At 58.0% G+C, this 24064-nt stretch overlaps 2 protein-coding genes across 4 annotated transcripts; one reads left to right on the top strand and one right to left on the bottom strand.

The window, feature by feature from the left end:
- Window positions 1–1136: 1136 nt before the first annotated feature.
- Window positions 1137–15851, bottom strand: PACSIN1 (protein kinase C and casein kinase substrate in neurons 1). 2 transcript variants are annotated; one of them, XM_061363032.1, is made up of 10 exons: window positions 15694–15851; window positions 4947–5079; window positions 4447–4603; window positions 4104–4339; window positions 3840–3995; window positions 3362–3537; window positions 2948–3068; window positions 2743–2867; window positions 2336–2529; window positions 1137–2006 (listed from the first exon to the last, which is right to left on the bottom strand). In XM_061363032.1, the coding sequence occupies exons 2-10, from the start codon at window positions 5007–5009 to the stop codon at window positions 1897–1899; spliced, it is 1338 nt and encodes a 445-aa protein (XP_061219016.1). In that variant the 5' UTR covers window positions 5010–5079; window positions 15694–15851; the 3' UTR covers window positions 1137–1896. The 2 variants fall into 2 exon arrangements, with proteins under 2 accessions (XP_061219016.1, XP_061219015.1); XM_061363031.1 differs by lacking the exon at window positions 15694–15851 and adding an exon at window positions 10663–10800.
- On the top strand, window positions 14872–22546 carry RPS10 (ribosomal protein S10). 2 transcript variants are annotated; one of them, XM_061363039.1, is made up of 6 exons: window positions 14872–14893; window positions 17466–17615; window positions 18050–18221; window positions 21410–21487; window positions 21881–21936; window positions 22458–22546. In XM_061363039.1, the coding sequence occupies exons 2-6, from the start codon at window positions 17466–17468 to the stop codon at window positions 22497–22499; spliced, it is 498 nt and encodes a 165-aa protein (XP_061219023.1). In that variant the 5' UTR covers window positions 14872–14893; the 3' UTR covers window positions 22500–22546. The 2 variants fall into 2 exon arrangements, with proteins under 2 accessions (XP_061219023.1, XP_061219022.1); XM_061363038.1 differs by lacking the exon at window positions 14872–14893 and adding an exon at window positions 16526–16655.
- The last annotated feature ends 1518 nt before the right edge of the window (window positions 22547–24064 follow it).

Genomic DNA, 24064 nt, shown 5'->3' with positions numbered 1-24064 from the left:
AAGTTACCCCATGGCTTTCATGAGGTTTTACCCCACGCAGTCCCCAAAGGCAGTGGCTGCTCCTCCCCTTCTCATCCCCCCAGCTCGACATCCGAGCCCCCTTCCCACTGCACCCCGAACCTTCAGTGTGTGGGTGTCCCTGCACCTGTGGCTCCTCAAGGTATGGGGGTCCATAACCCCAACAGCCTCCTCCATGGGGGCAAGACTGGCACAGGGAGGCACATGAGGACCCGGACCCGAAGGATGCTGACAGAGCTCAGTTATTTTCGCTTGCTGCTTTTCGTTGTTGTATCCACGGTACTACAATCACGAGAGATATATATATATTATATATATACTTCTTAAATTACACCATCACTGTACAAAAAACCGGGGTGCATTGCTGAGACAGGAGGTTGGTTGGGTTTTGTCTGACTGTTTTGCGTGGTTTCTGCTTTCTTGCATACCTGGCAGGGGCGAGGGGCAGCGCGGCTCTCGCCCCGCCGTGCCCAGCACATGGAGCATCTCCTGCCTCCTGAGAACACTTGATCCCTGGGGCCATGAAATTCACAAAGCAACAGAGAGGGCAGGAGAGGAGCGGGAGGAGTGAGCAGGGAGATGAGGGCGCCGATGCTGGGTGGAATAGGGAAAACAAAGAGATGACCTGTAGGGAATTGCTTGGGATAGCAAACATGCCTGGGGCAGAGGGGTTGGGGTGACCGTGCTGGGTGGCAGCACCCCTGGGTGCTGAGGGGCTCCTATCCGTGCCAGGGCCGGTTGCAGAACCCAAGTGCAGGAGGGTGAGAACCCTCTGGGGAGAAGCAAAGGGCAAAGCTTGCATCCGTTCCCCTTTTGGCATGTCTTCTTTCCAACCATCTTCACCAGGCAGCTGCTTTGCTGCCCGGACTGGGCTCTGCTGCCTGCACCAAGCCTCCTCATCCTCTGGGTGCTGCAGCTCCTGCTGGCACTGTGCAAGGCTGGACGTTGCTTATCCTTCATCCCTGCTCCGCTCCTGCCTCTCTCCGGGAAGGGGGTGGATGGGGACTGTCCCCAGCAGCATCCAAGCTGGTCCCCGCTAGCCCAGGCTTCCAGCAGCATTGATCTGCAGTGGGATCCTCCTCCAGGTGGGTCCTTCTTGGAACAGAGGTGGATTTCAGGGCCAAACCACCCGGACCTGGATAACGGCCCTCGGGAAGGGGGATGCTGCTCCCTGCAGCACACGCGGGGCATCGGCTCAGCAGCCCAGCCGTGAAGAGGAAGAGGAAGCTGAGGAGATGCCACCAATCTCCACGGCAGGGCTGGTCCCACCTCACCTGGGCATCCAGGTCTGCCACCAGCCCTACCCACGAGCAAGGCCCTGCCTGTGGATGGGGCTGGGTGGCTGCAGGGCCGGAGGGGGTGTTCATTCCCTTCCTTTGCGAAGGGAGGATGAAGCAGGGAGAAGACCATGGAAGCATGGAGTCAGACTCCAATCCACCTTGGGCTTTTGGGATGAATTTGATTAGTCCCAGGAGCTTCAGCGCTGTGCATTTCGGAACAGTTCCAGCCAATCAGAAGGCGGCTCATGATTTCAGTATCTTTAAAAGCCAACCGGTCAGGAGCTCTCACTGGTTGGGATTTAAGATCTTGAGGTATCGGCTTTTTTTGTTCAGAGAAAAGATCAACGAACGCAGACGAACAGACGACGTCATCTTTCGCTTCACGTTATCTTGAGAAGAAGAAGAAGAAGAAAGCGGCTATGCAAAATACTCTTCAGAGACAACTCTTAAAAAAATAAAAGCTTGGTCGGAAAATATGTCTGAATCTCTAAGTGTGAGGAGTGAAGGACCAGACAGCACCAGGGCTGGTTGGTGGAGCGATGGAGGCAATGGAGGGTGGATTGAGCTGCTGACGGCGACGAGGAGCACACCACAAGACTTAGATTGCCTCCACGTAGTTGGCGGGGTAGAGACCTAGCTGCCCGTTGTCCAAGCGCCCTTTGCACCATCCTTGCTCATCTTCTTCACCAAGTTTGGTTAATTCATCACCTGGGAGGAAGGTGGAAGGGGAGAGGTTTGTTTGGAACTTCTGACACCCTTACTTCACTGGATGGAGATGCTGGAGGGGGGGTTAGGACTGATGTTGAGGATGCTGATTTGTAGGGCAGAAAGGCAAGGGGTGACCCATGAGACCTCATGAGCCTCATCCCACCACCTCTTCAGCCCCACCGGGGTCTGGGCTCAGCTTGTGCCTTCCCCTTTCTGCCAGTTCAGCTTCTTGAAGGGCTGGGATAACTCAGAGGTTATTTGAGGGATTTCCCACCGAAACACGGGGCACCTGCAGCTCCAGCAAACCCAGCACTGACAACGGACCATACCTGCTTTGAAGCTGAGCTCATCCTGCTCCTGCCCATCGTAGTCGTACAGAGCCCGCACCCGCACGCCCTTCCCCACCGACTCCTCGTCGAAGGGGTTGGTGCCACCATTGGCCTCGCTGGTGTTGAAGGAGTTGCTGCCCTCATCATCGGACCACTCGGCGCTGTAGGTCTGCCCACGGTCGTGGCTGCTCACACTACAGCAAAGAGGAAGAGGGGCTGTAGGAGTGGGCAAGGGATGGAGGACTGGGGCAGGCACCGGGTGCCGCTGGGAGGATGCTGCAGTTTCCCTGAGGATGCAGGGGAGCAGTGGCTGCAGCACGACCCCAGCCCATGAGGACCAGGACATTCTGCGTCCCCATAGCACTCGCAGTGTTCCCATAGCATCTTCCCACCCTGCCAGCCCTCACCTCCCGCGCTCGCCCGCCGGCGCCCCGCTGTCCCCCGTGCCGCTGGCATTGGTCATGGTCACCCCCTCGCCTTTCTTCTGCTTCTCCTTCCGCGTTATCGTGTGCGTCAGGTCCGGGTTCCACTCCTGCAAGCACAGAGCAAGCAGCCCCTGAGCGCCCGGCTGCCCTGGGGGGCTGCCAGCACAGCTGTGGTGCTCAGCCTCACCTCGAACTGCGGCCAGTTCATGGGCATCCCGGGGCCGCTGGTGCTGCGGAACCACCGGAGATCCTCCTGCGCATCCGAGAGGCGGATGGTTTGCTCCAGCTCCCGGTAGACGTTGGCATAGCTGCAGGGAGAGGTGGGGGTCAGGGTGCTGTGGGTAGGGTGGACCCCACTGTGGATGGGGTTAGATGGGAACATGCCCACGTGGGGTCACCCACTACAAGGCACAAGGCTTCTTGCCACTCCAGTGCATCTTAGTGACCACGGTGATGCCTATGCCTGTTTCTGGCCAACACCATGGTCACCAGGATGCACTGGAGCGGCAATGGGTCCCTCCAAGGCTTGATTTGCTTTCCAGGCACCATAAGGAGTCCTTGCATGGGCACTTTCTGCCCAGCCGGCACAGGAGGCACCTACCTGCTGCTCTCGGCCAGGTTCAGGTGCCTCTTGATGTCCAGGAGCACTTCCTTGAGGAAGTTGAGCCTCTTCTCCTCAAACTGCTGGCACTGCTCGAAGACTTGCTCCATGCTCTCGATGTACTGCGGGGTGCACTTGTTCAGCTCGTCCAGCACCTTCTCGTACTTCTCCTGAGTCTGCAAAGGCACCTTTATGGTATAACCATACCCCGAGCACCTCAGAGCCCCTTTATGGGTTTGGAGGCTGCCATGCTGGGGAGCCCAGGCTGAGATAAGAGCCTCTGTGGGTGAAATCAAATCTGTTACCAGAGAGATTTTGCCCTGGTAAAAGGGGCAAATCTCTGCTCACGCTCCCCTGAGCACTGTCTGCGAGTTATCACACTTCTATAGGAGCGTATGGATGGCAAAATGGGAATGAATGGGAGGAAAAGGGCCACGGTGGTCATTCCCACCACTTTTCCCTGCCCAATGCCTCGCACCTTTTGCACGTCCTGCTTGCACTTTTCTACTTTGTCCTGGAGCTTCTTCTGCTGCTCGGGGGTGTTGGACTGATCGGCCTTGCTGTTGGCTTCCCGGGTCATGGCCAGCTTCTCCTCCTTGCATGCTAGGTGGTAGGCTTTCTTGGCTGTCTCCAGCTGGGGAGAGAAGACACATCAGAGGAGCAGCCACAGCTCCCTGCCCATCCCTCTGCTTGCAGGGAGATGGCAGGGATGCCCCAGGACATGCAGCACTTCTCCTCTCACCTCCTTGAGCTTCTTGGCCCAGGGCTTCTGGGCTTTCCTGAAGCCATCCTCAGCCTCCTTGGCCTCCTTGAAGCCTCCCATGATCTGCTTGTGATAGGCGTCCTTCTGCCAGTTCTTGACCTTCTCGAAGTCATCATTCAGCAGGCTGTTCTTCACATCCTGGTGCAGCTCACTCACCTTGTCCGCCTCCGTCATGATGGCACCCCACGCCTTCTCCAGGCTGCCGTACTGGGGACCTGAGGGGCAGAGGGGACAGCTGAGCATCACCGCACAGCCCTTACCCCTCCACCTCTACCAGGTGAAGCTGTGCTGGTGCACGGGTACCCGTGGTTCTCGAAGGCACCTTTCTCAATGAGCTGCCTCCACCGCTTGGACCAGTCGGTGAGCTGCTGTGCGTAGGACTTCTCGATCTTGGCCCGCTCGTGCACGCAGTTCATGAGGTCGTTGCAGAGACGATGCCCGTCATCGATCCGCTTCACTGTGCGCTTGTAATTCCCCACCTGGGAAGGGGATGCAGGCAGACAGGCATGGGATCTGTGTCCAGAGAGCCCTAAACCTCACCTGGCCTGTGGTGGGGATGGGGGTGGCACCAGGCACTTTGGGGGTACAGGGATGGAGCCTTTGCTTTGGGGCTGCTCAAACCCAGCTCTGTTTGGTCCCTTCCATTGCTCTCCACCCCCTGGGGACTGCCAAGGGTGGGCGCTCCAGCAGAGCTGGCTTGGATGCCCAAGCCACCATGGCAGGGATGCTTGCAGGCAGCGCTGTCCCCTGCCATGTGGGGCCAGCCTGGGTGCAGTGATGGCAGTGGGGGCCCCACGGGAGCAGGGCATGGCTGGGACTCACCTCCCAGAAGCTGTCAGTTGTTTCCTCCGCGGCCGCAGCCGACTCGTCATAGGAACCCGACATGGCTCCTGGTGCTGCCTGCGGCGTCCGTGCGGGCACTGGGTGGCTCTAGGGCAGGCACCAGCCTCATGCACTGCAGGAAGAAGAGGGGGTCATGGTGGGGTTGAGCAGGGGACCCCCACTGCTCCTGCCTGCAGCACCATGGGTCAAGCATCCGGCTGCAGGGGATGGGATGGGGATGGTGCCCACTGCAGACTCCTCCAGTGCCTGGACCCACTTGGTGCCATCCAAACCTGCCCCAGCATCATGGTGCTGGGAGGGGACATGGAGCAGGAGCTCACCAGCTGGGGTCACCATTGAGGGGCCATGGAGGGGATTGAGGAGGGATGCACCACACAAGGAATGCTCGTCTGGATATTCCACCCTAATCCATCCTGATCTTCAGGAAAACGGCATCCCTGGAGCATCACGTGGCCCCGCTGCATGGCTTAACCCTTTGCTGCTTTGCCAAAAGCTGTAACTGATGCTGGCAGCTTGTGAGGATGGAGGGGGGGCTGTGGTGGGCATAAGCATCGTTGGCATCCCCATCCTGCCCGGGATTCGGACAGCGCTCCCACAGGAAAGCACTGTCCCTGTCCTGCAGAGCATCCATCACCGGGATGAGGACAAAGCAGCCATGAATTGCCCCGGTTTCCTCCTGCTTTGTCCCAAAAAGGGCTGTGAGAGTGGGAGATGTGGTCATGGCCTCCATGCACCCTCCCTTCCCCTGGGGAGGTGGAACAGGCAGTGGGGACCTGCCCTGCAGCTGGGCAATGAGGTGGGAGGCCAGGGCTGGGGGGGCCACAGGGTCCTGGTGACCCAATGGGGAGCAGATGGTGCAAGCTCTCCAGCTGTGCACACAGCTGGCTCTGAGCAGCCCACGGTCCAGGGCAGGATGTGTCTCCAAGGGGATGAAAAGCCGAAACAGTTACAGGAGCGCGGCACAGGGCTGGAACTAACAGGGCCCGGCAGGGATCCAGTGATATAACCAAGGAGGCACCAAGCCCGCCCTCCACAGCCAGTTAAAAATAAACGCGTGGCTGTCCCTGAGCTGCCGCGATGCTGATGGAGGGGGGACCGCAGCGATGCACAGCGCAGCCAGAGCCAGTCTGGCACCTACCGCCCTCCACGGACACCCGTGGGCTGCCCCAGTGCACCTGAGCAGTGGCAAAGCACCCCTCCTGCAAGCCCCGAGCATGGTGCTGCACTTGGCACCGGGGGCTTGGTTTGTGGCTCTGGTCTGTGGCTCTATGCTGCAGTTGCTGCGTTGGCAAGGGAAGGGCATCCTTGGGGTGACAGCACCAGTGCTGCTCAGGGCTGGGACAGGGCCCCTGGGGAGGGAGCACATCCACAGCTGGGTGTAGTGCCATGGGATCCAGTCCCAGCCTCTCCCTGCTCCTTCTGCTCGGTGCCACCTGGTCAGAGCCACAGCCTGGGGGTTATTTTTGGCTCTGCATCACCTCCCATCTAACACCGCTGCCTTGCCGCTGCCCTGCTGCCACACACACACACCCCCATCACATGCTTGTGCCCCACTGCTCCAGGCTGCCCCACAGCACAATCCAGCCCCGTGCCCGTTGCCACAGCCCATCACATCGCATCAAGGCGGCTGCGGTGATGCCCGGTGCCGGCAGCCAAGCCGAGGGATGGTGCTGAGCTGCCAGCCCCAGCCACGCTCGGGTACCGTCGGCCAAGGGGGCTCTGCTGTGCCCCCCCCAGCCCCATGTTTGCTGGAGAGGAGCCACAGAGCATTTGGCATGGAGGGATGGTGAGGTTTGCCCCAGCTCCTGCGTGCCCTTGGGTTGCTCCGGCAGCAGCCGCCCCCCTGCATCTCTGTCCCCATCAGCCCGCTCAGTGCTGAGCATCGGCGCAGCTCATCTCACACAGCTCCTGCTGGCGTTGCAGGGGGGTCTGTGCCCTCCATGGGGAGCAGGGATGGTGCTGACCCTGTGCAGGCAGGAGGTGCTGCAATGCAGAGCTGGCGCTGCCGACACTGCAGGCACACGGCAGTGCCCTGTCCCCGTGCAGCCCAGGTTTGCTGTCCCTGCCCCTGGCAGCATTGCTGCAGAGCTGTGGGCAAAGCACTGCTTGGGGAGGGTGAATGGGCCAAGCTGGGTCCCTTGGGGGGGCAGCAGGGCCCCTGCCTCTCCCTGCTCTCTCTGCCTTTGCTGTAGCACCACCATTAAACGTGCAACCCTCAGTGCCGTGGCCTTGGGGTGTGCTGTCAGATGGGGGTGCCCCATCCTGGGCTCCGGGGTCCTCAAGTGAGGTGCCAGGCACCAGCCCCAGCCACAGGGATGCTGCAGCCAGGAGGCAGCTTGCTCTGCCTCCAGGTTTTCTCGTTGCCCTGGCCCCAGCATCCCTGCTGCAGCCAAAAAGCAAGGGATGGGGATGTGATACAGGGAGCAGGCAGCTGCTGAGTGTGTCCCCATCCTGCCTGCCTGCACATCGACTGAAAATGGTGGGGACCCAGAGCTGCAGAGCCTCCTGGTACAGTTTCTCCTGCTGTAAAGAGCCCTTTGCCAAAGCAGGATGGTGGTGGATGTGCTGCAAGGAGCACCCTGCGCTCCCATCCCTGTCCCCATCCTGTCCCAAGGCAGGAGGTTCACATTTGCAGTGAATGGGAGAGGGCAGGGTGCTGTGGGAGGGGAGGCAGGGGGGAAATCACTGGTGAAAGCACCCAGGAGAGAGGGATGCAACGCTGAGCTGCACTCCCTCTGTGGGAAACAGAGCAAGCAGGAGCTCCCCACCACCAAACCCAGCACAAACCAGTGCAATGCACGATTGCTCCCCTGGTGAAAAGCCCTTCAGGAGCTGCAACCTGACCAAGGGCTCTGGCTGGAGCGCATGAGCTGGGGATGGGAAGATAATTTGCTGTGTGCTGTTGCCTTGTAGTTACCTGAGCCCTCCCAGTAATAAAGCCAAAGCTCAGCAACTGGAAAGGACCCAATGGTCTGAGCTGGTTTTCTTGCAATTAAACACTGGGACTGACCTGGCCTGTCAAATCAAACCATCCATGGGGCTGCAATGTGAAGGAGTTGCTGTGTTTTGGCTCCTTTTGTAAGCACAACGCTGAGGGTAAGTGCATGGGTTTAGGGGAAGGGAGCCGGGCTGGGGTTCCATGGGGAAGGTCATTTGCTTTCCCGTATCTTGGCACAGAGCTGGTAGAGTGTCTCTCAGGGAGTGCAGCACCAAATGCCACTGCAACACATCAGGGCTATGGCCACATTATGGCCAGCATGGGAAAGACAAACGGACTAGAAACAGCCAAGGAAGCCCAGGGCAGCCTGGCAGCAGCATCTCCCATTGCATCGCAGCAGCTCTGGGGCTGCCTTGCTGCTGCATCGGCTGCTGGTGGTACCCGACCTCAGTGCTGCATCCACTGCAGGCACCGGTGCCTACGTGCTGCTCCCTCTGTGGCTGAGTACGGGTGGATGAGATGCCCCAGCACCATGGCAGGGCCCCAGGCAAAGCTGGTGACACGGATGCGCTCTGCAAGAGGCTTTGCAGCAGCAGGGGCTGCTCAGCTCGGACCTGACCGGGTGCTGAGGGTTTCCCACCGGCACAGGGCTGGTGCATGAACCCATGGGGCTGGGGCAAGGGAAAGCAACCCATAGGGGTGGTGGGGGTGGCAGCAGAGGGGTTGGCTCTGGCATGGCTGAGCTGTCCCCCCGCTCCGGAGCCGGTATGGACCCTGCAAGGAAACGGTTAAGCGGGCGCTGCTGATTCACGCTGGCACTGGGCATGGAGGCAGGAGCGTGAGGAGGCAGGAGCTGGGGACCAGGGCTCTGGTTGAACACCCATCCTGCCCCCTCATTATCCATCTGAGCCCAAGGCCAGGCAGGAGGTGAGCCTGGGCCCTTGCCAAGCTGCCAGCTCCATGCGACCCCGCTGCAACCAGGGCCCCATCCTCCATCCCCTGGCAAAACCCCTCCAGCTGCAACACAAACGGGGTTGGAGCCGCGGGCAAACAGCCAAATCCTGCAGCCAGAGCCATGGCCAGATGGGAGAGGATGGGAGGCACCCGCATGATGGGTGCTTCTCCATGGGATTTAGGCCAGGGCAGTGCCGTGGGGCTGGCCTGGACCCGGTGCACTCGGTTGCTGGAGCAGTGCACGAGGTGGCTGTGAGGGCAGCAGGTCCCTGGGGGTAGCACGTAGGGAATGGTGGGAAACATCTGGGAACCACTTTTCCAATGAATCCTGTGCTGGATGCGCCAGTGGGCAGCTGCCTTGCTCCCACTGGGGCTGCCTGCGTGGACTGTGGGGAGCTGAGGATGGGGAAGGGGATTTGCCAGGTCAGGGATTGCAGGATCCCCAAACCCAGAGTGTTTGCAGAGGTGGTTCAGTGATCCAGGGACACTGTGGGGACCCACACGTCCCGCATGCAGACGGGGGGACACCACCTCACTGTCTGGGGTAGGGGCCACACTGCCGGGTTGCAGCAGATGGGGAGATGCATTTCATCCAAGAAAACAGCTTTGCATCCCATGGGTGCTCTGCAGAAACCTCCCCTTTCCCCCTGCACTCCCCACAGTTCCCCTGCTCAGAGCACAGGGCGCCCGTCCGAGTCTTCCAGGGATTTTATCACCCTTGTGAGAAGATTCCTGGGGATATGCATGGCATTTGCAGGTAACACCAATGCTTCTCTCCAGGGAAGCTGCAGCCCAGCTGAGGATGTGCCAGGAATGTGGACAGGCACCATAGCAAGGTGCAGAAGGAGGCTTGTCAGCCCCATGCATCAGCTCAGGCCTGGGGAAGGGAGATGGGGCTTGTAGCGTTTCCACTTGCCGTCTAACTCTGCAGTGTTTCTCAGCCTGCCACCTTAGCTTGCGGCTGTAAACAAGGATGCTCAGGCTCTCGAGCAGGGATTTTTGTGGTCCCAGGGGCAGGGTTTAGGCAGAAATCCAAATATGAGGTTTGCAATTAAACCAAGAGGCAGCAAACGATGGTGGTGGAGTGCACGGAGGTGCTGTCCCCTGGCTTCTGCAGCAGGGAGGGGGTACCCAGAGTGTCACACACTGGCACGGGATGGGCTGTCCCATCCCCTGTACCTTGGCAGCTCAGAGCCAGGGTTGGCAGTGACAGGAGGCGAATGGGGCTGCCAGGAGCGGGGTGATGTGGAGGGACAGTGGGATTACAGCTGCCTGTGGTGGGAGGAGGAGACACGGAGCTGGAGGGGGCTTAAGGAAGGGATGGGAAAGCAAGGGGGGAGGAAGAAGGAAGCTGGGGTGACAAGAGGGCCATCAGTGGTGGGATGAGGAACTCGTTCGGGCAGGGGGCACAAGGACACGGGGAGCACAAGTCTCCCCCATTATTTGCAGCTGGGGAAACTGAGGCACAAACCCAGGAGCTCAGCAGCATTGCAGAAGGGGTCTCCCCTACGCCGGCACCCCACCAGGCACACAGGAGGGGTGAAGGTCATGTCCCCCCCGGCCTCCCTGGCTTGCAGAAGGGCCCGAGGGACACCGTGTCCTGCCGGGGGGCAGCCGGGGGGTACCAAACCCACACAGCGCTACCCGGCCCTTGTGCAGCATCCCCCTCGCCCTCCCCGCATCCCCGCAAGGGACCCGGGTGCACCGCAGCCCCATCCCCACCCGCAGCCCCATCCCCACAGCGGACCCCACGGCACCAGAGGCCCCTTCCCCCGGCAAAGCCCCGCGGGGGCCGGCGCTTACCTGGGCCGGGGCCCGGGGCTGCGCCGGGCTCGGCGGGACGGGCCGGTCGCGCCGCTCCGCTCCGCTCCGCACCAGCCGCGGGGGCGCGCACGGCCGCGGGCACGCGCCCTGCCTGCAGCCGCCCGTTGCCATGGCAACCGGGATGGAGCCGCTGCCCGCAAAGGCTGCAAGAGCCGTCGGGGGAGGCGGGGGGGGGGGGGGGGTGTTGCGCGCAGACCATGGCCCCGCACCCTGGGTTGGGGGGGGCCGGGCAGAGACCCTCAGCGCCCACCCATGGGGTGCTGCGGGAGCATCGCTGTCGCTGCGGGCTCCGTTAGGGCCACAAGCGGGGTCCTTCCCCCTCAGGCTGCACTGCCGAGAGGCTCCTTGGGGAGCTGTGAGAGGATACCCCGGGGTACCCTCGTCTTTGGCCCCTGTCCCTCCTCCACAGGACAGAGCAATGCGCTCCCTCCTCTGCTCCCCTGGGCGCTCTGCCGCCTCCATGGCCCCGGGAAGGGGATGCAGGCAGGGATTTGGGGCTGAGACGCAATTTTTGCAGGAACAAACACCCCAAAAACCGCCTCCAGAGGAGCAGACGGTGCTGCCTCCGTGCCAAATGTGCCAGCGGGGAAAGGCTGGCAGGAAAAGCAGAGGCTGTCCTTCCCACCCAGCAGGGCTAGGGAACGGGGTGATGGGGTGACAGGGGCTGCATCCCCCTAAGGCTTCTTCGAGGCCATGGAGCCAGGCAGCTCCTTCCCCACTGCCATCTGCCTGCTCCTGAGCACAGAGGTTCGTGCTTGGGGTCAGTGGGGCTTGGGATAGGATGCACATCCCAGAGTGGAGCAGAAGGCTGGAGCCATCCTGCCCCACGTCTGGGGATGCTGCGGAGCCAGGGGGATGCAGATGGGGGTGCAGACAGGCTCTACCTCTCTCAACTGCCCCTGCGCACCGGCTCTGCGCTTGCCCCAGCTCGCACGGGTGATGTCAGGGAAATTAAGAGCCAGCAGGAGGGGAAAGCTTCCAGCCGAGTAACCGAAGCCACAGTAATGAGGCTGCCGGGGGCCGCTGCCGCCAGGATCGGGTTGCCCAGAGAATGTGACCCGGTCCCAGGAGGCTCCGACGCCGGCTCAGCTTTCCCCTGACAAGCGCCTTTCACAGCTTAATGAAGCTCAGTGGGGCCCCATCCTGCTCCTTCCAGCTTCGTGCCATCCAAGGGTGTTTTCCCACCTCACGGCTGGACTTTCTGCCCCCAAAGTGTTTCATTCCCGGCTGTGGCTGGCAGCAGTGTGTGGGACCCCAGCATGTGATGCTCCCCGATCCCAACATGTGAGCAGGCATGGGCTGCTGTTCCTGCTGGTGCCAGGGCATCTTTGCCCATTGGTATTTCAGAGCTATGAACTGGAGTGTGCTGATTAACTGGGCATCATCCTGCAATGCAAGGAGCTGGCAGTTCTCAGCACAGGGTTGCTGCAGTGCAGAGAAGCAAATGTTATTAGGATTTGCTCTCCAAGAAGGTGACAGGGGGGACTCAATGGCTTGGGAGGGCTTTTCAGTGCTGACAGCCCCATTGCCACCAGCTTTGTGGCAGATGTGGCCCATGCAGGTAGGACTGACTCAAGTCCCCTTCCCCAGCAGCTCACTGGAACCTGCCTCCACAGCATGATGCTCTTGCAATGTCATCTGGTTCCTTCACCACAAACTTTTCCCTGGCTCCTGCTCTCCCATTGCTTACTACTCCTCACGATAAGCCATTTTCCCCCTGTAAAAGAAGCTTCCTTGTGGGAAGCCAGCGTTGGCAGGAAATAAGCCCTGATTTATCGTGCCGCTCGCCACTCTGAAATTACGGCTCTGTGAGCACCGTGGCAAGCTGAGAGCAGCAAATCAGCCCACACCGTGCTCTTGCGGCTGCCAGCAGCCTGCCTGCGCAGCAAGCTGGTGCGGGCAGGGGAGGAGAGAAATGCCACCAGCTATCAGCCGCTCTGCCCATCACCCGGCCACAAATGCCACCTTTTACATGAATACGGGGGGGGATTTTCCACAGTGGCTTCATCCCAGCAAGGAAAGGAAAATGCATTTCCTAAACCACGGCAGAGCCCCCTGTTCTGGTGCTTTCTGCAGAGCTGGATGCTGCTGGGAGCAAGGGGAGAGCCCCCAGCCCATGGGAAGGCTGCTTGGGGTTGGGAGCAAAGAGGCCCAGCATCCTGTTTATCCTGAGCCCATCCATGGCTTCTCCCTGCCCCTTCGCACTCAATACCAGGGGCAAACAGGAGCATTAGGGCATCTGGCTGCCCTCAGGGCTTATGGGGCCAGACAGGGCCAGTGCCCCCGTGCTTGCCCCATGCCCAGGATGTGCTCCCCCTGCGGATGTGCCGCCGGTCCCAGGAGCCCTCTGGGGCTTGCTGGGAGAAGGCAAGTGAAGCTATTCTGCATCTCTAATTAGCAGCGAGGATAATTGGCCGCTCTGCAGGCATCCCACAGAAAGGCAGCCATTGTGGAGGGCCCCAGCGCGGGGCAGGTGCTGCCAGACACCCAACTCCCACCAAAACAATCCCCTTCTTGTCTGCTCATGCCTGGCCCTGGGGGCATCCCCCCGAGCCCTTCCGGGGAAGGGGCTGGCGATGGGATATAAAGGCTCTATTTTCCCTGGGATGCTGCATGGAGCTCGGTGCTGGGACCTCGCTGCCTGCTTCCCCCCCATGCTTTGCCATGCCGAGGGCAGCTTGGCTCCTGTGGGAAGCTGCCAGTTGGATGCGGCCTCTCCCTGCCCAAGACTCATCTGCAGAAGCCCGGGAGGGTCCCTTGTTTGCCTTCAAGGTGTTGCACAAGCTCCAGCTGGTCTGGCCACCCTGCGGGGACAAAGTCTGTCCCTGGGCAGAGCTGCTCGATGAGGTCTCCTCCTCCTGCCGCCTGTGCCAGAGGAGCCCAGCTCCATCCTGGCTCCATTCAGGGCCTGACATGGCCCGAGGGATCACCAAGGTTGAGGACACAGGATGTTTGGGAAGCAGGATCCCACACAGAGCCAAACCCAGGCTTTGGCTCGCTGCAGGACATGGCTCCGGTGCGGATGCACATTGCCAGTGCTGATGTCCCCTTTCTTTCCCTGCCCTTGTGCACGTCACCAGCTGATGCCCGCCAGCTGCCCAGGCTTTCCTTCCTCAATCCTTTTACAGTTAAAACCCAGCTCCCATCCTGCTGCAGCCCCTTTGGTGGCCACACACCCAGGGAGAGGTGGAGAGGTCATGGATCAGTGCAAACCCCAGGGCAGGGTCAGCACCGTCAGCATCGGCTGAGACAGGGGCGAAGGGAACACAAACCGCAGGAGGTGGGGAGGACCCCCAGGGTTTTGGGGTCAGGCACGATGGGAGCTGCAGTTTGGTACCAAGTCCCCATTGGTGCCAGCGATGCTGTTTCCTGGCTGTGCCATGGCAATGGCCTTGCTCCAAATGCATGGCTTAGGGATGGGTTTGCCTGGGGAAGGCGGCGCGGGGCTGACGGAAGCGGGAGCAGCCTGAGAGGCTGCCGGGGAAGCTCTAATCCGTTTAGCAAAGCGCTTGCTCTGCCATTCCCGAGGCAGGTGCCAGAGGAGATGCAGGCAGAAGCGGGCGGTGCGGCAGGACAGGCGGACAAGGGCAGCAATCCTGCTCCCTGGGATGAGCTGGGAGATGCCATCCTCCCAAGGGCTGCTGCAGGATCCCAGGGGCTGCTCTGCGGGAAGCTCCTGCCCCCAGCTCCATCCCTGCTCTCCCAGAGAGGGTGATATAAAATGGGAGCAAAGCCCCAGGACGGCACCGGCAGCTCCAGTGCCTTGGGATGTGCTGCATCCCTCCTGCCCCAGGGCTGCACGGGCAGCCCAAACCATGCAGGTACCACCCCGGGGAGGGGGTAATGAGCCTCTTCCAGCCCCATGCACCCCACAGGGACCCCACTGCTCGCTGTAGCGATCCCAGAATCACAGCTCTAATGCCCCGTGTGCCTCCACAGCAAACACCCTGGGGCAAACGTGGGCTGGGGGGATGAGCACCGGCCCCTGGGCAGGCAGAGCCCCCCGGCAGCACCCAGGCTCAGCCTAAGCCGCCTTGCAGAGCCTCAGCTCCTGCCAGCTGCCCCAGTGCCGTGCCCTGCGGCTGAGGGATTAGGGGAGCTCTGGGGGATGCTCTGCTGTGAGCTCGGCCCCACAGCACCCGGGAGCCGCTGGTGCAGCTGAACCCCTTCGGCTGCAGGGCTTGGAGCAGGAGCCAGGGCTTCGCACCGGGTAAGACGATGTCAAACGCGTCCCAGGGAGGTGAGGGGGGGATGCCAGCGCTCAGACCTGCCCGCAGATCGTCCCCGCTGGGGTCCCAGCCCTTTATGCATCCATGGAGAGCAGGAGGGACCCCACACCCAGGGCTGAGAGCAGCTGATCCACCAGCGCTGCCAGCCCCAGCCTGGCAGGGTGAGCGCAGCCCTGGAGCATCCCTGGCCCCACAGCCAGTGTGTGGGGTCACAGCTGCTGCCCGGACCCCCCCAGGGAGCCCTGGATGTGAGGGGTGGGCTATGGGGTGACGGGCACAGCGTGCAGAGCAGGGCTATGTGTGCACCAGACTGTAGGTGCCCCTGCAGGCACAGCAGCCGGGCAGGACCTGTGGGACCCACAACTGCCTTCCCACCCGACAGAGACACCACCAAGCCGGGATGAACAGGCAAACCCCAAACCGGGGCGGGGGACGCACACACTGGAGGTAGACAGCGATCCCCACTCAACAGAACCCAGCAGGAGCTGGGAAGTGCCTAAACGAGTCAGGGAGCTGCTCTGCTAAACTGGGGCTCATTTCCCAACAAGCGACCATCGGCACAGGTTGGAGCCCATTTCAAACACCCCCCCCCCACCAGCCAGGAAGAGACTCAGGGTGACTGCACGGTCACAGCGCACCGAGCCCCGGCATCCCATCGCCATCGGGGGGACACCGCCACCTCCATCACCGTGTGTGCTGCAGCAAGCCCCGGCCAACCCACCGATGCCAACCTCCCTCCTGGCCCCAAACCTGCCGGGATCTGCATGGGGGGGGGGGGTACCTTTGGATGTGGGGACCGCGGCAGAGCGGGGCTGGCTGCGTCTCGCTGGGGCTGGCTCTGCACATCGGCAGGAAGGTCACGGCAGATGGGGAGGAGGGGGGTAAAGATCAGCATGGAGATTAGGGAAGCATTTTTAGCCAACCAATCGCCGCCCCCGTGTAACGACTCCTTGGCCGCACAAGGTGAAAACGCGACCGTGGAGATGGAGATGGGGATGGATGGGGATAAGCCCGGAGCCCCGAAGCTGGTGGTGGTGGCGGCAGGGGGTCCCCAGCCTCCCCGTGCTCCTCTGTGTGTGTTCATCCATCCCCTGCCGCTCTTCCCTTCCCCTTCGAGCCTGTTTTGCACCCTGCTAACCAGGGACAGGTCGGGGTGCCTGTGTGAAGCTCCCCCGGGTCTGGGGTGTTCGAGGGATGCTCAGACCTCCGGACAGGGCAGAAGCAGCCCTGCTCAATGGGGGGACATTGCACACATGAACACAGCTCCGGTCCCCACTTTATCCCCCTGCCTGGGGCCACCGCATCGCCCCCCGGCTATGGAGGGCACTTCGGGGCACAAAGCGGACTCTGCGCGGCTCCAGCGAGCCCCGAGCCCTTTGCCTGGGTGTGAGCGGGGCAGGGAGCACCTCGGGGAGCGCCGCAGCCCGGCTCCAAAGGGCACTGCCACGGGGATGGGCAGCGGGGGTGCCCAAGCGGGGCTCCTCGCCCCGGTACCCGCAGGGTGAGAGCGGGCAGCGCCCCAGGCCGGGGGCAGCCGAGCGGGTCGGGCTGAGGATGAGACACGATCGCGGGTGGGTGCGCGCCCGTCAGGCACCGCGGAGGACACCCCGCGCCCCATCGTGCGCGCTCTGCTCAGGCACTGCCGCGGTCACCCTCGTCTACAGGGGACCTTCGGGAGGCCGGAAGCGGGCGCTCGGCGCTTGCGCCCTCCTTTCCGCTCTTGGGGCCGCCGCCGCAGCCACGGTGAGGCCGCGCTCGGAGCCTGCATCGGACTCGCATCGGCGCCATCCCTCGGCGGGGCCGCGGCGCCGCTGCTGGGCAGGGGCGGGGAGGCGCGGCCCGGGCCCCCGCGGGGGGATTGCTGCGGTGGGGGGCTCCAGCTCCGAGCTTACGGGGCGGGAGCGGCTGCGGGGCGCTAGGCCGCGGGGAGGGCCCGCTACCGGGCAGCCAGGCTTTGGCGCTGTGGCAGGGGCAGGCCGCGGCGGGAGCCCCGTTGGGGCACCGGGGTGTCCCCACCGCTGAGCGCCGGCAGCGCTGCGGTTCCCGCTGCTCGAGTCAGAGCGGCCCGTTCCTGGCCCCTGCGTGTCGGGAAGCGTTGCCCAGTAGCGGAGTGGCTCTGGTGCACGGTTATGGGGCTCGGGTGCGCTTCCGGACCCTGCTCCCCTCTCCGGGAGGGGAGTGTGAGCGGCTTCCCCTTCTCCGGAGTTAGGTGGATTGACAAGAGCGGCACAACTGAGCTCGGGTCTGTGGCAGTGGAGCCGAAACAAGCTTCACCCTGAGCTGTATCTGTGCCCCACTTGAGTCAGCCCTTGTCTCGGTTGAGAGCAGGTCGTTCAGTCTTTAACACAGTGATGAGCCCTAACGTTAATGCTCAGAAGTTCAGATTGCTGTTTTCCTTCACAGCAAAACCGTGGGAAGGGATGCCCAGCAGCCCAGGTGTTGGAATTGTTTTCCCTACAAACTAGCACTGGTTTTGTAGTTACTTCTGGTAGACCCCTGAATGCGTTTATTTTAAATTGGCAGCATTTACCATCTACCTCTAATCTCATTTAGATGTTGATGCCCAAGAAGAACCGAATTGCCATCTATGAGCTCCTTTTTAAGGAGGGAGTGATGGTGGCCAAGAAAGATGTCCACATGCCGAAGCACCCCGAGCTCGTGGACAAGAATGTGCCCAACCTCCATGTCATGAAAGCCATGCAGGTATGGAGACAAGGGTGGGCTGCCACCAGCCACGGCCTGGGCACACCAGCGTGCTGCCTGCCTGTCAACAAGCATCATCAGCCATGAGCAGATAAACACAGAAGTTGCATGGGCTGTTTCTTTCCTATTATAGCTGTTTCCCATTTTCCTGATTTTTGCCATTTCCTCTTTGATTTATTGTTCTGCCCAGACCACAGGTTATTCTTTTGTGGATGTACGTCTCTAGTTCCCTTTCTGAAGCTATGACTCCTGTGTGTGTGGTAGCCTTGTGTTTTTCACTTGGTAGAAACAATGCTGTAATTTAGACCTGTGCCTGTGAACCCCCCACATACCCTTGATGAGCTCTTGTATCCATAAAACCATCTGGAGAGGATATTGATCAGAGGTGTTGAATGATGATCAGTGTGTGAAGTAATGCAGAATTCTCTCTCTAGTCTCTGAAATCCCGTGGTTATGTGAAAGAGCAGTTTGCGTGGAGGCATTTCTACTGGTACCTGACCAACGAGGGCATCCAGTACCTGCGTGATTACCTCCACCTGCCCCCTGAGATCGTCCCTGCAACCCTGCGCCGGAGCCGCCCAGAGACAGGCAGACCACGGCCCAAAGGTGAGCTGAGAGGGGGCTGTGCTCAGGAGGAGAAGAAGGGGACAGGTTGAGTGTGCTGGTGCAGGTGTAGTGCACAGTCAGCTGAACAGCAGCTTCCGGAGCAGAGCAGTGTCAGTTGTTGTGATTTTTGGACTTCTAAACGTGAGCAAATCGAGATGTGTAGGTTTTATTGCTTCAGTATTTGGCACTCATCTGATGGCTACTGGCCTACTGAGAGGGGGCTAAAGAAAGCTGTGAGGCTGACTGGGTGAGCCGCTTTGAGTGAGAGTCTTGGCTTATGGTGACACTGGTGCCTGGAAGAGCAGGCCTGCTGGAACTTCAGTCTTTGGGTTGAAGCACCAGTTGGTTCCCATACATGGCTGAGGTCTACGACAATGGATGCCTCTGGCTTCTGGGGATTTTCAGAAGTGGTTCTTGTCATTTGGGAAGGGCTTGCTGCAATCCTTCTCTGTTGTTTGGGAAGGAGGATGGTGTGTGTGCTGCCCACCTAGTGCAGCAGCAGGGAACCTTGAGGTATACTTAGGAGAACTGCCTGGAAGGCTGGTGTGTAAAAGTTGAGCGGCTTTGGCTGGGGTGCGTGAAATGGGGAACAAACTTGGCATGCAGGATTCAGTGACTGAGTGAAAGCCAAGGCCTGGGTGCTGGATGTGCTTCACATGGGAGTTCGAGCTTGGTACTGGTGGGCAAGTTGGACATCCATAATTCTGGCTTTATCCTGTGTGTTTCTGGGCAAGTCCCATTATTAAAGCTCTGTTCATTTTTTTAAAGGTTTACAACAAACACATATGATGTGTTGGGTTTGTAGTTGGTTTTGTTTTTGTGGTGGGTTTTCATAGCCCAAAGTGAAGGAGATGGTGGTCATGCAAACAGATGTGCTGCTGATACTGAGTGCTTGCTTGCCTGCAGCTGCCTCTGCATGGGTGCCTCCCTGCAAAATGTCTTGGAGACCCACCTGCAGATGGCTGAAACCTGTATCCAGAAGGTGTTCTGGTTGCAGATAGGAATATTAAATGATAAAAGTTTGGGTTGCAGACCTGCCTCTCTAGGCTACACAGGGCAGAATGACTTGTGAACCATTTTGATCTCCTTTGTGGTGAGCAAAGTCCTAAAACAGTGCAGTATAAACAAACTTTGAGGTGGGTGTGCTGAAGCCACTGTGGCCCTTGGTTCAGTTCTGAACAAGTTACTGTGTTCCAAGCTAGTAATTCGGAGTAGAAAGGATGATTATGTTGCTTGTATGTGCTTAGAGATGCTACGCAAAACCCCTTACACTTGGTTTTGCTGGTTTCTTCTGTCCAGCAGTACAGAAGAAAACCCAGTGTAGAACATGGATAGTAAAATTGCCCAGAAGGTCTTGGGGGAGATAAAAACTTCTGGAAACCTAAGAGAAAGGAGGGAGAAAATCACTGCAGCTGTGGTTGGCAGGACAGCATTGCAAGGTCTCTAGGGGCAAGAAATGCATCTTTTCCTTCAAGGCAGGTGATGGTAGGTTTGTCTGCCTTGTGTGGAGTTGCCTCTTGTGTTTACCAAGAATAATGTAGGATGTCACCCTGCCCATAGAGAAAGACTCACTCTGAAAGGGGAGTCCTGCATGACAGAGCTCTTGGTAGCAGTCCACTCTTCCTGCTTCTGAGCTGTGTCATACCCCATTGGCAAGGTACTAGATGCGGCACTTCACCTCCATTGCCTGCAATTTGTTCTTTAGCTTAACAAAGCTGTAGCATCATGTGCTTCAAAGGAAAGCATTGCATTGGAATTAGGAAGGTGTGTCTTTGATCTCTGAGAAGCTTTGGATATTGCCAAATTTATTCTTTGGATGCTGTGTTTATCCAGCAAGCTGAAGAAATCATGTCTCTAGCGGGAGCGAGGGGCTAAAACTTGCTCAGGGTTTTTGCAGAGGGGCAGCTTTGCTTTACAGCATCGCAGCCCTTCTCAGGGCAGTGCCAATGACCTCAACTGGTCCACACCTTGGCAGGGTTAGCTGGTAGGGCTGCACATATTGGCTGTTCCTGTGTGGATCACCTCCCTGCAGCAGACTAAAGGTTGCAGAGTGTGTGTGAATGGTGGTGCAAAACTTCTGGGTATTGCTTGACCTCTTGGGGTTTTGGGGCTTTTCCTCTACTTCAGTGCAGTGCTACCGCCTTTCTCAAGTAAGGCTTGGTACGGAAGCTGAAGGAGTTAGTCTGAAGCATGTTTCAGACTCCTGTGTGTTCAAGATTTGCAATCTGTTTCTCTGTTACAGATGTAATTGAATTGTTAGAAATAAAGAATGGGCAAATTTGAAGTTTAAAAAACCCTCCAAATCCATTGTCTGTGGGGTTTGCTCTAATGTTTTATCCTGACAGAAAGGATGTAGCACTTGTAAGATAGGTTAAATCTGTTTGCATATCCGTGGGTGGTGTTTCTCTTTGTAATAAAAGCATCCATTATAAGTACCGTGTTTTTCTGTGGGAAAGCTAGTGCCTATAGTATAAGTGAAGCCTGTACAAGTGCATGGTTCATGTTTCTTGCTGCATGCTTGACACTGCTGGCAGCAACTTTAAATGTGTTCTACCCTTGAGTGGGAAGACCTCAGCCTGGTGCTGTGGGACTTGTTTGGTCTCTGATGCTGAGGGTGAGCTCCGGAAGAGTGGGGTTGCAATTCCCCCATGGCTGTTTCTTTCCTGCAAGTGTTCTGTGTGATACTAATCTGGGGTTACATAGATCATCTCCTCTTAGTTTTGTTAATCTATTCCATTGTGGAGGATTTGTGATACCGACGCTGCAGCTGTATTGTGGGTTGGGATCAGAATGTCCGGTGGTTTGACTGAGCTGGGAACAAGCTTGTTGGATGTGACAGATTCCCTGTATCTCTGATTTATTTTAGCATCATTAATTTCTGGCCCTTGTTTGAAGACTGTTGAAATAATGCCCTAAATCCATTTTTTCACGTTATTTGACTTTAACCCAAGCACAATCTGGTGCACTTTGGCAGATTTCCTCCTTAAAATGAAGTTTTCCTTATAACCTCACTTTTCTTGTTGAGGTTTATATACACTGAGCTGTCCCAGCTGCAGCTCTGCTGGTAGATCTAATGGTTAACTGTTAAACTGGAGGGCTTTTTTTCCGCCTTAGGATGCAGGGTCACCAGGGAATGAGTTTGTGTTCTAGATAAGAACTACATTTGATGTTGCTGGTTTAACTTTCAGGTCTGGAAGGTGAACGTCCTGCACGCCTGACTCGGGGAGAGGCTGACAGGGACACGTACAGGCGCAGCGCTGTTCCACGTGAGTGTCCATCCTCTTGCTGGGTTAACATGGGGCTGACCCTGCTGTTTGTGCAACTTATCTCTTTGGGAGAATTGTCTTCAGTATTGGCCCCTTTTCAAGAAAAACAAGGGAAAATTAGACTCTTAGTGTAGCATAGGCACTTGCACAACAGACTTCACCTGCATCTGCTCATAGATAGGAGCCTAATCTTGAATTTTGTCAGGCTGCACCATGAGCAGCATGATGGGGTGGGTTCAGTAAGTCTTGTAACAGTCTCAGTAACAGCAGTTTTACTTGGCTGTGTTTAGCCTCAGTTTTAGTCAACTTCGGTAAAGTTTTGATTCCAAGTAGGAACACTGTACTTGGGGAGTGGATTCTTTTGGTTCTTAACTCATTCTTCTTTCTCTTCAGCTGGTGCAGACAAGAAGGCTGAAGCCGGTGCTGGAGCAGCAACTGAATTCCAGTTTGTGAGTATTTGCAGTCAATGTTTGTTTCCTTTATTGAAGCTTTGATTAGGAGAAACTGGCTGGGTGATACCTGCATGCTCTTCAGTGTGATGCTTCTCAGGTATTTGCCTCTGTTTAAGAGAGGCTGGCAGCTGTGCTACCCTTTATGCCCATCTCCCTTATCACATTCCTGTTGAGGAAACTGTGTGATGGCTGTCACACGGCTGTGACAAGAAGCCAGTGACATGTTTGAGAAGCAAGCTGAGCTCTCTGGAGGCAACGAATGAATTCAGACTTCAGAAATAAGAGTTCTAGACATGATCCACCAAGCTGTTTAGGATGGGTTGGTTAACTTGTGTCAGGAAGCTAGTCACAAACAGATCAGAGTTACACTATGCTTGGAGCAGGGGGTACTTAACAAAGTAATGCAGAGTGGAGGAAGGACAGCTCATCTGTGATGTTGATGCTTCTTGCTGCTGGGTGTTTGCCACTGTCACTTGCTTAATCCAGTGACTTCTAATGCTCTTCCTTTTCTGTTGCAGAGAGGTGGATTTGGTCGTGGACGTGGTCAGCCTCCTCAGTAGAACTTCCTGCTCATGTTTTGTGTATAATAAAATAGGTGAAAATGCCACCTGGGTTGCATCACTTGTGTCTTCAGCGCATAAATCTAGAGCTTGCATAGTAGAGAAGTGACTCAAACCTCTGGCATGTGAAACAACAGCAGTGAAACACCTTGTGATTAGAAAACAGGTTATAGAGAAGGAACTTTGTAGGTTTGGTCCTTAGGGTTTTGCTAGTGTGTGGAGGCTTAGTTCATGGCAGCACTGCAGGCAGTTCTCTAGCCAGGAGGATGCTCATTTCTGGTAATTCCAGTGATGCAGGAAAGCAGGGCTGAGACAACGCTGTTTTTCAGAGAGAAAATTCAGCAAATTCAGCTGTGTCAGCCCCTGTGAATCGGACACAAGCAGCACAGATGGGCGACCACGGCCTTTATCCCACTTCTGAATCGCTGCGTTAATTCATTGTGGCTCCAGAGAGGTGGGTGTTGGTGACAGGGAGGCGCAGGGCAGGCGCCCTGCAGTGCGCTGCCCACCAGCAGATGTCACTCGCTGGCTAATGACGGGATGATGCTAGTTGGGAATGGGTTTCTGTAGCCTGGCAAATGGTGTAATATCCTAGATGTGAACCCAGGGGAAGAGAGTTTGTTGCAGCCCTAGTTTGGGATGAGAGAAATGGTGGGCATGGGATTTATTTCTTTCTGGGGCAGTTTGTTTCTTACTAGTCCATCCTCCTGTATAGCAGCAATGTTTACACTTGCTCATATTCATTTAGAGTTGTGATTTTGTTTGGGAAGCAGTGATGTGTTAAGCAAAACGTTTAGCCTCATGGAAAAGTAGGCAACTATTTCACATGACTTGGAGTATTCCAGTATGTGGTGGTCGGTATGAAATGCCACCTACTTTCTAATAGAATATATGACTTATTAAAGGGAAGATCCAAACAAGCAGGTAAAAATGGCTTTTGTTTTGTGGTGAAGAACCCCAGTCTAAATAGACTCTTCCACAAGGAAAGTATTACCTCCACACTTTTAATCTACCAGTCTCTGAACCTGCTGGTGTGGGGTAGGGAGCGGAGCCTGTCCTCATCCTTGTAAAGCTTGTGAGCAGCCACCTGAGCTGATGGGGCCAAGGGGCACGGCTGGTCCATGGCACCTCCTTTCCAGATGGAGCTTCTGGTGGGATCCAGACCTTTGTGTTCCACCCTGTAGCAAGTTGGAAGATTACAAAGGCTCCAAGTCCTACCCTCCATGTCTGTTGTGCAGTGGAGGATGCTGAAGCCAAACCAGTGCTGGGCAAATGCTGTTAAGGGCTGTGCTCTCCTTGGCCAGGGTTTTCCTGCTGGAGGAGCACACAGAGCTGCAGCTGCGGCACCCCTCGGCCTGTGGCTGAGTCCTGAGTGCGGTGTGTGCAGCGGGGTGATGCTGATTCTGGCTGCTCGGCCGTGGGACCCGGGAGTGCCTGCGGTACTGGGGTGCCATGCAAGTGAGCTCCCTCCCCATGAGGCTCGGTGCAGAGGAGCGGCTGCGGGGTGCGGAGCGCGGGGGCTGCCCCGCCGTGTCCCGTCCGTTCCGCTCCTGCCGCGGGGTACA

This window comes from Neopsephotus bourkii, unplaced genomic scaffold, assembly GCF_033783945.1.
Source record: "Neopsephotus bourkii isolate Nb327-2 ecotype Australia unplaced genomic scaffold, CSIRO-AGI_Nbou_v1 NB_1139, whole genome shotgun sequence".
Classification (NCBI taxonomy): Eukaryota; Metazoa; Chordata; class Aves; order Psittaciformes; family Psittacidae; genus Neopsephotus; species Neopsephotus bourkii.
The sequence above is the reverse complement of the archived record's forward strand: the minus strand, read 5'-3'. Positions and strand labels throughout refer to the sequence as shown.

Coding starts and splice junctions, on each gene's coding strand:
- PACSIN1 (XM_061363032.1), bottom strand. CDS start 5,009: ATGTCGGGTTCCTATGACGAGTCGGCTGCGGCCGCGGAGGAAACAACT. Junction 4,604..4,946: donor CAACTGACAGCTTCTGGGAG/GTGAGTCCCAGC, acceptor TCCCCTTCCCAG/GTGGGGAATTACAAGCGCAC. Junction 3,538..3,839: donor GCAAGCAGGACGTGCAAAAG/GTGCGAGGCATT, acceptor GTGCCTTTGCAG/ACTCAGGAGAAGTACGAGAA.
- RPS10 (XM_061363039.1), top strand. CDS start 17,466: ATGTTGATGCCCAAGAAGAACCGAATTGCCATCTATGAGCTCCTTTTT. Junction 17,616..18,049: donor ATGTCATGAAAGCCATGCAG/GTATGGAGACAA, acceptor TTCTCTCTCTAG/TCTCTGAAATCCCGTGGTTA. Junction 21,488..21,880: donor CAGGCGCAGCGCTGTTCCAC/GTGAGTGTCCAT, acceptor CTTTCTCTTCAG/CTGGTGCAGACAAGAAGGCT.